General features: G+C 39.2%; 1 protein-coding gene across 1 annotated transcript; it reads right to left on the bottom strand.

The window, feature by feature from the left end:
• Positions 1-8,561: 8,561 nt before the first annotated feature.
• On the bottom strand, positions 8,562-9,230 carry LOC149937649 (uncharacterized). The gene has a single exon (XM_090177745.1). The coding sequence runs from the start codon at positions 9,228-9,230 to the stop codon at positions 8,562-8,564; it is 669 nt and encodes a 222-aa protein (XP_090033871.1).
• Between the last annotated feature and the right edge of the window lie 2,794 nt (positions 9,231-12,024).

Here is a 12,024-nt window from a genome sequence, read left to right as displayed (position 1 = left end):
CTTAAGAGTCAATTTTAAACCATAAAAATGTTTGTAAGGGCGTTGCCATGAACGTTATTAGAAACGTCATCCGCCACGAAGATTATGAACGTTGCCTTTTTAATCAAGAAACCATGTCAGCCGAGATGATGCGTATAGCTAGTTTCAAGCATGAGCTATTTACTTTAAATACTAGAAAACTTTGTTTATCACCAAATGATGATAAGAGATATATTCTACCCTGCGGGGTTCGTACATTAGCGCACGGTCATAAAGATATTGAAAATTGATAATGAATGCTTGTATTTATAAAAAACTGCTATTGTTATAAATTGTAAAAAATTATTTTATTGAAAACATTTTGCACATAAACTCTTTAATCATTTTATCGTTTACATTTTTATCTTTCTTAAAACTAGACACAATGTTATACATTTCTATTCCATTACACCTGTTTATAGCAAAATAAATACAGAATGCTCCACACGTATTACTAGAATTACTCTGTAATTGATTAGAATTAAAAGTAACAGTTTTACTGTTTCGTTCAATAAAGTCATTAAATTTAAAATAATCTGGCGGGTTTCCAAAGGAATCCATGAATTCACTATTTTTATGTTTAGAAAAATATATTAGAACCCAGTGTTCTCCAGGCCCAGCACTCGTATCGGTATTTACAATAAATAGCGAAGGGAATATTTTTACATATTTAGGTAGCTTGTCAGCCGCGAACACGCCTCGAAATATACTTTTAGTACTTAACTAAAATTCTTGAAAAAGATTTATCTGTAGCGAATCCATTAATTACTGTAATCGAAAATCACGGTTCGATTTTTATCAATTTCAATCAAATTTTGAAACTCAGCGTAAATTAGAATGGAAATCGTCTCCGGTAACGGTTTTGCAATTTTTAATTCTAATCTCAGGTTACTGTTTTTTACAAGATTCAAGTGATTAGCGTTGTTATTAAGATCCGAGGTTAAATTGTACGCGAATATCCAATTTCCGTTAGGGTAATCTTCCCGACTTATCTGATTCCCTTCATCTACGTTCCACTGATTAGTTTGAAAGAAAAGATGGCAATACGCTTGAATATATTGATTTTCCTCAAAGTTTAGAGATAACGCCTTATGAGGAACGCTGCTACCGTCAATGAACAATCCAATGCTTGATAAATCGAAATGTTGAAAGTTGTACGGTGATTTTTTCAAATCTCCTAGAAACGCTTTTTGTTCCACAAACCCGATAACAACTTTCTTGGGTGCTTGTCCGGTAAATAAATGATCTTGCACACTAGTCATAAGACCAGCGGGTATAGAAAATGAGGTGCACTCCGAACGAGTTACAGGATATTTATCGGTTCCATATTGTAGCGCTTGTGCGAGCGATAGTTCCGGTATCACTTTAACTTTCCTCAGATAAAGGGAAGCTGATAAAATCTCCACTTTACATTTTACGTCGGAGTGAACGCAAAAAGCTGCTCTATTTTTATCGAATTTAAATTTCAAATCAACCATATTTAATAAAAAGCGTGGTTGTTGACATAAATCAGTATGGACTACGCCTAACAAGTCAATCGCCCCTTTTTGCGCTAAAATCGCTCGTTTAGAGAAACCATCGTAATCGAAAAATAAATCGAACTTCCCAGGCGTATCCCGATAGAAAAGTGAACTCGTTAAATAATTTTTTTTCGCAGAATCTCCGAACGTTAATAAAGTTTGTATCATACTTTTATAAGCGTAATTTTGACTGGAAGGTGTTACTGATCTTTCATTAATAAATACGTGGACGTCGCTAAAAAGCAAATGAAGAAACAAATTCTCGGGGGCGATATTGTCGGCTGGAGTACCGGCGGCCCCACCCGCAACACCTGGAACCGCGGGTTGCGGTAGTTGACCATTATCTTTAGTTACCTTAACTCGAACGTGCAACAAAGTTTGTGAAAGTTCTATATACGTTTCAGAGTTACCGTTGATAGAAAATGTAATTGATGCGTTATCAATTATATTTGATATTGGATTATACTCAACCCATTCTCCACCAATAATCGAAGATTGTGTCATAGGTACTTGAAACAAATCTAGCTCGGAATTTATACACTCAACTGACTGCGGGTATAAAAGGGACATTATGAGAATATATCGGAACGTTTATGGAACCGTCCTTTCGCTATCCTGCCTGCTGTTGAAATGGTGCTTTTCGACTGAGTTCGTTTCCTTTTATTTCCGGAACCCGTCATTCTTTTAATATGATCCGTAGCTGAAGATGTTAGTCTCATGGCTTCATCAGCTGCTGAAGCTAAAGTTTCCCTTCCAGCGTTAACAGAATGCGATTTAAGCGCTGTTTTAATTGGAACTCCGCTAACAACATCGGTCGCTACTTTCGCTCCGGTACTTAAAAGTTTTTTTCCCAAGTAAGAAGCGCCTTCCTTCAGTAAAGGTACCGCGAATCTAAACACTGAAGATAATATATTTCCTAGTCCTTGTCCTCTTTGCACAGCTAAACCTCTATATACGGGTATTCCACCGAAACCAACCTGGTTTAAATAGTAACTTTCATAATCAGTTCTTGAAGGTGTATATTCAGACCTCATGATGTTAACTGTTCGCTCTCTTAAGCTAGAATGATGGTGTGTCCTGAATGATTAAAGGTTTATAGTTAAGTCCACATTTTACGGGGTTTAAAATGTAATACAACGTGAGCTTTTCCACTATGAAACTGTATTGGCTCACCTTAATCATCTGTTATATTAATCTCTATAGTCTTAATATTATTACACACGACTGGTAGGTAATGAGGTTGTGAAAATATTTTTGTAGCTGTTTTCCCATTAGACTCTCTTCTTAATAGAGGTGCTAAACTATCCCCAACAACGCTATTTTCAACCAGATCTGAATAAACGAATAAGGAATGTAGCCCAGCGTTCATATCAACTGGGTAGGGGGTTATCATTCAATTTAAAATGGTGAAATCATTATCTCTTCTATCCTTAAAACCTAGTAAAATCGATAGATCGGGACCATTTACAGCTCTGATTTTCGGTTGCAATTTCACTTTAATTTGATTAGAATAATTTAAATAAGCGAATGTATCTTGTTCTTCTTGGTTGTGAACGTTCATAACATGTAATAGTTCTTCCGGAGTTTTATAAAAACCCGCGGGAACTTCAATTATTTTATCATATTCGAGAGGGTCTATAACTAGAGGGTTATCAGTCATTTTATCATATTCGAGAGGGTCTTTAATAACCAATAGATTAGGTTTTCGAACGTTATGCCATGTCCGAGGATAGCTTATTTCCGCTAACCCAACTTCGTACTGTTCCTCAAATCTTAACGGTTCAGCTAAATACGTTCGAAATTTACCAACGCTATTATATTGGTAATATAATGACGAGGAATCTGAAGGTAGCGTTACGTAAAAACTCATTTTAAATCCACTTCTTGTATCCAAGTATTAAATGTAGGGTCGTAATCTTGCCACTTGACATACAGTTCTACGCGGCCGTCCGATTTTTTCCTCTTTTTTATTACTTTTTCGATTATGAAGTAACAGTCTTTTAAATCTCGACCAACAATCTGAACCTCCTAGCGATAGAATACTCTTAAAATGGGGTTAGAATTTAAATCCATCAGCTTATATACAGGTGGGTCACGTGGTAGTCTCTCAGCTATTTTAAACAATTCTGTAGTAAAATTCGGGTTATATTTCTTATCGAAAATTGATAAATTTCTACTTATTCTACAAATATCTCCAATTTCAAACGCGTATGTTAACGGAGGATAAAAATTATACCGAACCGTAAAGATTTTTCCATATTTTAGCAGAGTTATCTAGAGTAACTTCCGCGGGTTTACATTTAATTGATCTGTGATAACTATTGTTATAAGCGTTTATAATATCATCTAAAAGGTCGATATATTTAAGGGTGTTATTCTGCGTGAAATAGCCATATAAACGAGATTTAAAACTTCTAATGAATCTTTCAATAATGGACGCTTTCATTTCTGATCGAGTAGCGAAAATGTTAATACCCCTGCTCTGTAATTCACTCTGCACTTCTTGACAGACAAATTCGTTTCCATGATCACTTTGAATTCTTTTCGGTTGACGACCTTTTTCAAAAACGTTACGTAACGCTTCTAAAATTGTTACACCTTTCTTATTTTTAACCGCTACAGCCATAGCGTATTTGCTAAATATGTCAATAATACATAATACGTAGCGAGATCCTGAATTATATTTAGATAGCTTCTGAAAATCGGCCAAGTCCGCTTGCCACTGTTCGTCAATTTCATAAACAATAGTTCGATTTCGTCTTCTAGCCGGGTTATGCAGCGCATATGTATCCTGCTTTTTTAGAAATTGTTTTACTTTTTCCAATGAAACCTTTAAACCTTTATTTCGAGCTGAATTATAGAGCGTTCAAACTCCAGCGAATGACCCTGGGTCTGCGGGATTAGTATAGATTTTCTCAAGTTCTTTCTCCATATAGGGTAATATTTTGATGTAATGGCATGTAAGGCCAAAAAAGGAAATTAAATAATTCTAATATTATAATAACTATGATAATTAATACAGCTGTGATAATTTTCGGTGATTTTGAAAATGATTGTGATAAATAGGCTAAAAGTCCTAAAGAGACCCTTTCTGTACAACCTTCCATTGTAGGCTTAAACTATGAAATGAGAACAACATTATCAGGTTAATATATTTTATTTGGTATGTATCCAAGGTCTTAGAGGACTAGGTGAAGATGATGATAACATTGAACTACTTGGCGGTGTATGAAATACAGCGAATGTTTTTAACAGTGTCAATCTTACAGGATTTTTAATTAAACGTTTTGAAATATTTGACTTATGAATGCCCTCGTAAAACTCTGTAACTCCTATAGGATCAATCGCTGTTCCAGGCGTTTTTCTCACAGCGTCATACAAAAATCGATTATATTAGATCCTCCAATCACTTGTCCTCGAATAGAAAGCTCTCCTGAGTAAGTCCATTTCATCTATCTCGGATTTTCCGTAGTCGCTCGGTATAATGAAATTGCATCACTAACATAAGTTGCAGGTAGAGAATAAGATATTTGCGCGAACCAAGTTTTAGGTCGTTCAGAGTTTTCAATAACGGGAGATATTTGCTCCTTACGTACGTTTAACCGTCGTTGGAGAGTTTGATTGTATAATGCTAATTTCTCTGATTCGTTTAAATCTGGATTATCTAGAATAGATTCCATTTCATCATCGAGTGTCTTCTCTTTTTGAAGTTCAGGTGTTTCTTCTGTTTTGGAAGGTGTAACGTTTTTTAATCTCTCCATTACATCTTCGGGTACTAGAAGCATTTTTCGAGCCATCATCGGTTTACAGCTCGGCTTATTGCACTTCCGGCAACTGAGCTAACGATAGATAGCAGTGGCGCTAATAAAAATGGAAGAAAACCACCCTTTTGTACCAGAATCTTTCGTCGTTTTGATAAAGGGTTCTTCTTCGACACGTTTCGTATAACCGCGCTATGTTTCTTTAACCGCTTACGATGACGTTTTGACAGTTTAATTGTTCCGTGCAATACATTTATACAACATTCAACGAGAGCCAATATAGCTTCCTTGCTAGCGTATTTAATAGCTGTCTTTCTTTGATTTAGATTACAGGATGTTAGGAAACTTAGAAAGTCTATATTTTTCTTAACTCGTTTTGAGACATCCATTTAGAGATTTTCTTAGCCTTCCTTAAAGCGCAATGAACAGTTTCGGAATGAAAAGGACAGTCTAATTCAACGTCTTCTAGTTCTGATAATTTAGGACAACCGGTATCTTCGATGTTAGTTACTGGAATACCGAGGAGTGTCGATAACACTGCTGCTTTTTCTAAACTTTTGGTGAAAAACGAAGTCGCTTTTTCCGCTATCTGATTGCAAATGCCACGTCTCGTTCTGTAAAGACGTTCGCCGTCATTCCATCGAAGATGACAAATGTTATGAGATATCCATCTGCATTGTCTTTTATCTTCGTTTGAAAGCTCTTTGAAAGGGCATGGAGATTTGAAAGTAAACACTTCCGATTCTTCAGTTTCTAATCCTACGTAAGCTAATTCTTTAATAATCCACTCTCGATTAACCCTAAAAAAAATCCCTTCTATAATACACTTCATTTTGGAATAAAGACAGTCGATTCTTCACCCGGTATATAACCTGTTCGTAGTAAATACTGATCTGGGGTGTGAGGTTTCAAGTCAACTAATAAATACCCAAACTTTCGTGAAGTAGCTTGTTGAAACGCACCAATAACGTATTTGATATTGGTTGGAAATATCTGCCTCGCGAGATAAATTGTTGATTTATCTCGTGGTGATTTAAAAATAAATAGATAATGAGCATTTAAATTTAAAGTTCTTATTTCTTTTCCGGGGTAATAAAGGTTTTGCATTAAAATTAGTACGGAGATGTTTCTGTGATGAGATCCACGAATAAATAAATTAGTTACATCTTTATTATTAGATATCTCGCATAATAAATCGTCTGAAATAACTAAATTCCTAATTTGCGGGTTTAATACATTAACATCGATTAACCCTTCGTGAAACTCGACTGAAGGTGTGTGTTCTAATATTGATTGAAATAGTTTCGGTTGATACTCGGTATAACACCACATTATCCTCTCCGGAGGAGGGGATATGCAGGCATTCTTATATTGAATCAACCGTCCCACCAGGAATGACTTTCCGCATTGGGTGGACCCGGCTACAAGCCTATTCATTGGATGTTGTAAGCTTAAATCCATAATGGTAAATGAGAATCGGAACATTAGTGCAATCAATTTTATTAGTTTTTAAACAAGTTTTTAGCATTGCATATTATTAGTGACATTATATTATTTAAAATTTCTTTCGACAATTCACAGCGAATAGTAAACATTTCAATAATATTTTCACAATCTACCGACATAATTATTTCATAAAAATGCAAATCTACACGCTTAGAATAATCCGTCATGATACAATCATGCTGGAGTTGAGATGGATGATCAATTTGACAGCCATTGCACGCTTTCTTAAGAGCTTCGTGTAATTGTTTAATTACAACGTTAGTCATTTCCTTGATTTTCTTTAAACACTTCTGAATAGACTCGTGTACTGGTCGAGGAAATTCAACCAAGAAGATTGAGCGAAAGCTACCCCCTCTTTAGTCGGTAACAGTTTTCCATAGTTTACTCCATAATGGTACATTTGTCTAACATCTAAAACCTTTTGTTCGGCAAATCTATGAACCGAAAACCGTTTGGTTTCAGAACCTGTAAAAACCCACGAAGTGTCAGCTTCGTTATTGAAATAAGCTTCAATGACATATTTCTTTGTCCATAGCTCTTGCAGTTCCGCTTCTGTTAGTTTGATACCCTTTGTTAAATCTAATAGACCGCAGTAGATGGTTTCATCTGCATAAACGATTAACCCTTTGTTGGCAGACACAGAAAATGAACAATTCCTATAAAATAAATACATTAAGACAAAGTTAAGAATTATCACTAAATATTTCTACTTACATTTTAAGGTTCCTCGGAGTCACTTCCATTACAATTCAGATGGTGAACTTTCTAAATATGGTCTTACTATTATACGGTTTTCCATTTTTATACTCTGAAATTATTTATCTTCGATATCTTATTTATTAAAATGGAGTTTAAAATTAATTCAATTCTACGTATACGCATTTTGAACTGTATCGCGTTACGTATATAGGAATTTACCCGGTCCTCATACGGGATCACGTGTACAATTACAATACTTGAGAACGATACGTTTCTTTTACTTAAACTTGAAATATTCGTTTTAAGAAATACTCGTGAGATGATATTAAAATGAAGTTTAAAAATATTTCCATTCTACGTCATTTTAACAACGAATATTCCATGACTCAAAACACTCAAATCCATGTTTTAAATTCAAATTAACCGCGCCCCAATCCACGCACGTTAACCGCGTCCCATATTCCATGACGTCAAAACACTCTTCAATTCAAATTAACCGCGTCCCCCGGGGAATCCGCGCACGCGCCGCCTAGGTTATGACTTTTTACATCCTTTCAACTTATTCCGTACGATAAAACGTGATAAGATATACGTTCAAGTGTCTTTCGAGATAAGCGGAGATAAATAAACAAGTTGGGCCGGAACTTAACATGTTGATATACGAAAAAACAAATCGTCGCGAGAAATATCATAAATACATTGACTTTTCGACGATTTTACCCCCATTTCACCCCATAAATCCCGGATCTCGATCCCGAACCCGAACCCGGGTTCGGAGCATCGCCCTTACTTTCCTTCTACTTCTTCGTCATCCAAAAGTAGCAGGCATAGCTTCACTCCGTCTTTGCTAGTACATAGGGTGACAACTCGCGTGAGATGGTCTTCCTCAGGATGGATTGCGATGACTCTAGCTAACGGCCAGGTAGCGGAGGAGGCAACGTCAGACTTGACTACTACCATGTCACCGACTGATATGTTCCTTTGGGCGTCATCCATTTTGGGCGCTGTTGAAGCCTGGTGACGTATTCGCGTAGCCAGCGTTTATGAACGTCTTGCTTCAGTTTCTGTAGCAGCTGCCATCTTCGAAGCCCGGAGACACCTGTAAGTGGGCCAGATCAGGGTCCGGAATTGATTGCAGCGAGTCACCAATGAGAAAGTGACCCGGGGTGAGCGCTCGGAGATCCGTCATGTCAGAGGATAGTGGCGTCAGAGGTCGGGAAATTAAGCATCCCTCAATCTGGGTGATGATTATAGATAATTCTTCGTACATCAGATGAGTTTTACCAACTACCCGATGCCAATGGTGTTTTACGGATTTGACGCCCGCCTCCCATATTCCTCCAAAATGGGGTGCGCTAGCTTGATTGAAATGCCAGGTGATGCTTTGGGTGGCGAGATGATTTGCAACGGCTTCGTTGTGCGCATCGGATTGTATCAGTCTTGAGAATTCCTTCAACTCCCTTGCCGCCCGAACGAAATTTGTACCGCAGTCGCTGAAAAGGTCGCTTGGTTTTCCTCTCCGTGACGTAAACCTTCGCAGTGCTGCTATGAAAGCTTCCGTTGATAGCGATGAGACAATCTCTAAATGCAGAGCCCTTGTGACGAAGCAAATGAACAGAGCTATATATACTTTATAGATTGTTTTGCTTCGGGGTGCAATAGGACGAAGCAGGAACGGCCCGGCGTAGTCGTGAAAGCGCGGCAGTACTGAAGTCGGGACCGTCATCTGATTCGTGGTCTTTGCTTGATATCTCGGATAGCGTCTCTCGCCCCAATGATCCAGTATTTCAGTGAAAGTAAGCTTTGCACCAGTTGAGTCCCCGCATGTAGATGTTGAATGTGCGCTTCTTGTATTACCATCTCGGTAAATCGGTAGTGTCTTGGGAGCAGGATTGGATGCTTCATGTCGACTGTGAAGTCAGCTTGATTCAGCCTTCCCCAAACACGTAGAACACCATGGGAATCCAACTCAGGCCTCAGGCTTAGGATCTTACTCTTCTTTGACAGCGACCTTCCTGCTTGTAAAGCTTCGATATCTCCAGCGAACGAAGAGGATGGTACCAGTTTGATCCATACGTGCGTAGCTGCCTCCAATTACCTGGTTGTAAGTGGACCAGTGTTCCGGGTAAGTGCGAAGTCGGCATCATGCTTGCTTGTTCGCTGGATCACGCAATTGTCGGTGAATCGGTAAATCCAGGCCGTGATGCGACGCAGTCGTAACAGAGTTGAATACCTTGTAATCATGGACATCTCGATGACATTGGACCTTTGCAGCGATGAGAATTACCCGTTCTTCGACCTTGGCTAAGTTAAATGACTCGGCTTCTTTTGTCTGCATGTGAGGTTCAGGTTCCGCCTTCGAGACGGATAGCTATGAAGGCCCTTTCCACCAAAGCCGGTGATTTCGAAGCTCTCTTCCAGAAATTCCTCAGGAGGCAGCATGGGCAGGATTATCCGTCCCAGGGACATGACTCCATTGTTATTCGGGAAAGACCTCTTGTATTCGAGATACACGGTTGGCAACGAAGGTTCTCCAACGCCGTGGACTCGATGCCAGCCAGCAAAGTACAATTGTTGAATCTGTCCAGGCTTGGATGCGATCAAACGAGAGCTTTAAGGATTCTTGGGCGGGTTCCATCAGGTCAGCAAGCAGAAGCGTTCAGCAAAGCTCCAGCCGCGGGATGGAGATGGTTTTATTGGCTGGTGCAACTTTTGTTTTTGAAGTGACCAGAGATACATTCACGTTCCCGAATTCATCTACCGATCGTTTATAGACAACTACGGCGTATGCCTTCTCAGAGGAGTCCGAAAACCCATGGAGCTCTAGCGTGGTAACTGTATCAGAGTAGTGGATCCAGCGATCTATACGGATATTTTGAATTTGGGAAAATGACTCCTGAAATTCTTGCCATTTCTTCTGAATCGGTAATGACGGCTGCTCATCCAAGGCGGTTTTTTCCTTCCAGACCTCCTGCATCAGAATCTTCACTCGTACTACCGTCGGAGCTTGCCAGCCCAAAGGATCGAAGATCTTTGCAATCTCGGACAGTAGCATCCTCTTCGTGAGGAACGGAGGAGAGGTGCTAGTCTGAACCTTGAACAAGAATTGGTCTCGGCTAGTGTCCCAATAGAGACCAAGTGTTTTTATAAATGCATCTTCCGCCACTAGTACTTCCTTTACTTCTTAGAGTGCTATTGGAACCTTGGACAGGCAACCAGGTGAGTTAGAAGCAAATTTACGAAGAGTAAGTCCCGCGCCGTCAGTGAGTGAACCTCCGCTCATGACGTCATCCATATAAAAGTCCTTCTTTACGAATTAGGCTCCCAACGGATACGTGGATGTCCCGTGTCACCCAGCTGCTGAAGAACTCGAGTAGCCAGGAATGTAGCAGATGACGTCCCGTAAGTGACGGTGTTTAACTGGTACTCCTAAATAGACGCCTGTGGTGAAGATCTCCATAATAGGCATTGAAACTCACGTTGGTCATGGGCTACTGAAATCTGGTGGTACATCTTAGCAACGTCCGCTGAGAAGGCAAATCTGTTAGTTCGGAACCTCAGGTTAATAGCATACAGAGAATCCAGAACCACCGGTCCGACGATTTGTGCATCATTGAAGGAAAACCCGGAACTCGTCTTTACGGAAGCATCGAACACGACTCTGAATTTACTAGTCATATTCCAATCCTTCATGACATAATGGTGTGGAATAAAGATTCGTTGATCGGTAGGGTTTGGCTTAGCTTCCGTCATATGACCCAACGACTTTTATTGTTCCATGAATTCCTGGTATAGAAATTTCAATTCAGGTCGTAGAGCCATTGTCTTCTCCATCTGCAACAACCGTCTCTGAGCGACCTCTCTGGTTGATCCCAATACGACTTTCGGATCCTTCATCGGTATCCGCACTATGATTCGGCCGTTTTGATCACGGTTATGAGTTTTCTGGATTCTTCCTCACAGGCCTTTTCTTCTTGCGTCATGACTGAACGTTTCGGAATCTCCTCTATGGCCCAGAATCGCCTTATAGTCTCTTCGAGGATAATCGTTGCATGATGAACCTGAATTCTGGGCGGAGTGGAGCCAACTGGAGCTGATACAAGCCAGCCTAACCTTGAGTCAACAGCGTCGGGAAGCGTCGAATAGCCCTTTCTCTTCCCTCCGAGAAGTAGCTTAAACAAGTTCGCCAAGAAGGCGATAATATTATTTCGTTGCCCGTGTTTTAGTTAATCAGGGCTGACATAGACTTGAGCGGAGCTTTATAAACGAAATTGATAGTTACGTGGTTTTGCTCTAAGAACTGATTTACCTGGTTTTAGCATTATAGACTCTTGGAGGAAAGAAGGTGTTTCTGGAGGGGATAATACAATACCTCTAGCAGAGGTGGTGAGCACTTAAGCGCGACAAAGGGGGACAATGAAAATCCTACATAAGCTATATTTAATAGATTTCTAATCCAAAAATTAGTTGGTAAAAAAAGCGAAAAGTGATCATCTTCGGGAGAAAGTATAGAAACTGAA

Source organism: Leiobunum rupestre, chromosome 6 (genome assembly GCF_980474605.1).
Source record: "Leiobunum rupestre chromosome 6, qqLeiRupe1.1.hap1, whole genome shotgun sequence".
Taxonomy (NCBI): Eukaryota; Metazoa; Arthropoda; class Arachnida; order Opiliones; family Sclerosomatidae; genus Leiobunum; species Leiobunum rupestre.
This window is presented reverse-complemented; position numbering and strand designations above follow the sequence as displayed.